Raw genomic sequence first — 1,544 nt, 5'->3', positions numbered from 1 at the left:
GAAACTTCGTGGCCCATGCACAAAAGTCGGTATTTTGTGGAAGAGCCGGTATTTTGTGGAAGAGCCACACTCAAGGGGCCAAAGAGCCGCATGTGGCTCGCGAGCCGCGGTTTGCCGAGCCGCAGTTTGCCGGCCACCGCCTAGCCGCTAGGGGGTTATGTTCCCTGGGATCAGGAGGACAAGGACCAAGCCCCTTTCTCCCTCCAGGCTAGAGCCGGGACTGCTTTCGCCCATCTGCAGGGTCTCAGAGCAAAAGTCATGAGACCTTGTCCCTGCCTCCCCATCAGAGGACGGCCTTCAGAGCTAGGACCATGTTTCCCCCATCACACTAGGACTCCAGGATTAAGGACCATCTCCCTGCCCTGCCCACATTGGGCCAGGCAGTGTCTCCCTGTCTGATTCCTCTGAGCATCAGTCCTGAACCCTAATGGGTCCCTTCTCCCACCCCCCCGCTAAAGATCATCCATCATTTCCTGGAGCTCCGGGGGACCCTCCCCCAGCAACGTGCAGATGGGTGCCTGCCCCGTGCTGCCCCGCCCGCAGCGACCACGGTCCAAGATTCTTACGTTCTTTGGGCTTGTACTGAGTCAGGCTGCAAAGAAAACAGAGAGGGGAGATCAGATGTGGGTCTGAGCTCTCCAGCCCCGCCCCCAGCCCCAGGCCCACAGCCCTGGCCCCAGGCCCCCACTCACTGGGCGTCCTCTCCCTCCAGCAGGCGGCGGTAGGTGGTGATCTCCTGCTCCAGCCTCGTCTTCACATCCAGCAGGATCTTGTACTCCTGGTTCTGCTGCTCCATGTCGCAGCGCAGCTGGGCCAGCTGCTCCTCCACGCTGCCGATCAGCCCCTGGATCTGGGACAGCTGCACGCAGTAGCGGTTCTCCGTCTCCGCCAGGCTGCCCTCCAGGGATGCTTTCTGCAGGGGTGCAGGAGGAACAGGGTCAGAAAGGGTGGTCGGTGCCCCCCACGGGGCCCGGGGCCCGGGGCCCGGGGCCCGGGGCCCACCCCAGGCCTGGCCGCGCCCCTACCATGCTGAGCTGGGACTGCAGCTCGATCTCCAGGGCCTGCACGGTGCGCCGGAGCTCAGAGATCTCGCTCTTGCTGCTCTGCACCAGCTCCGTGTTGGTGGCCACCTCTCGGTTCAGCTCCTCGGTCTGCAGACAGAACACAGGACGGTGCCGGGTGAGCCTGGGGTCCCTTCTCCAAGTCAGACAGCCACCACGCCCTGCATATCCTCAGCCCAGGACCCATTCGGTGCCCCGACAGGCACATGGAGCCCCCCACACAAGCCCCATAACCCCCTGACCTTGTCCGCCTTCCTGACCTCCCCTGGGCCCTCCTCCTAAACCTAACTATGCAGGGAGTGTCTCTCGTCAGCTTCTCACTTCCCAAAGTCCCAAAACCTTTGGAATATGTTAAGTTTTATCTTTAATCCCTACAGGTGGAGGGCACAAGAGTAGGAAACTTGAGAACCCTAATGCGTCCCTTCCCCCTCCCTGCTAAGGACCAGTAACCAGGCCCCTGGTGCCATTCCTGACTTCTTGCAG

At 61.9% G+C, this 1,544-nt stretch overlaps 2 protein-coding genes across 2 annotated transcripts in view; both read right to left on the bottom strand.

The window, feature by feature from the left end:
* The window catches only part of KRT16 (keratin 16), a 24,487-nt gene that overhangs the window by 10,755 nt on the left and 12,188 nt on the right, over positions 1-1,544 (bottom strand). The window lies entirely within an intron of this gene.
* Positions 1-1,544, bottom strand: part of KRT17 (keratin 17) — a 5,265-nt gene that overhangs the window by 584 nt on the left and 3,137 nt on the right. Inside the window, exons 5-7 of the mRNA XM_006094935.3 lie at positions 1,026-1,201; positions 693-913; positions 567-592 (exon numbers count right to left, since the gene is read on the bottom strand). Of these exons, the coding sequence (XP_006094997.1) occupies positions 567-592; positions 693-913; positions 1,026-1,201 (423 nt within the window). The remainder of the gene's footprint in view (positions 1-566; positions 593-692; positions 914-1,025; positions 1,202-1,544) is intronic.

This window comes from Myotis lucifugus, unplaced genomic scaffold (assembly GCF_000147115.1).
Source record: "Myotis lucifugus unplaced genomic scaffold, Myoluc2.0 scaffold_146, whole genome shotgun sequence".
Taxonomy (NCBI): domain Eukaryota; kingdom Metazoa; phylum Chordata; class Mammalia; order Chiroptera; family Vespertilionidae; genus Myotis; species Myotis lucifugus.
This window is presented reverse-complemented; position numbering and strand designations above follow the sequence as displayed.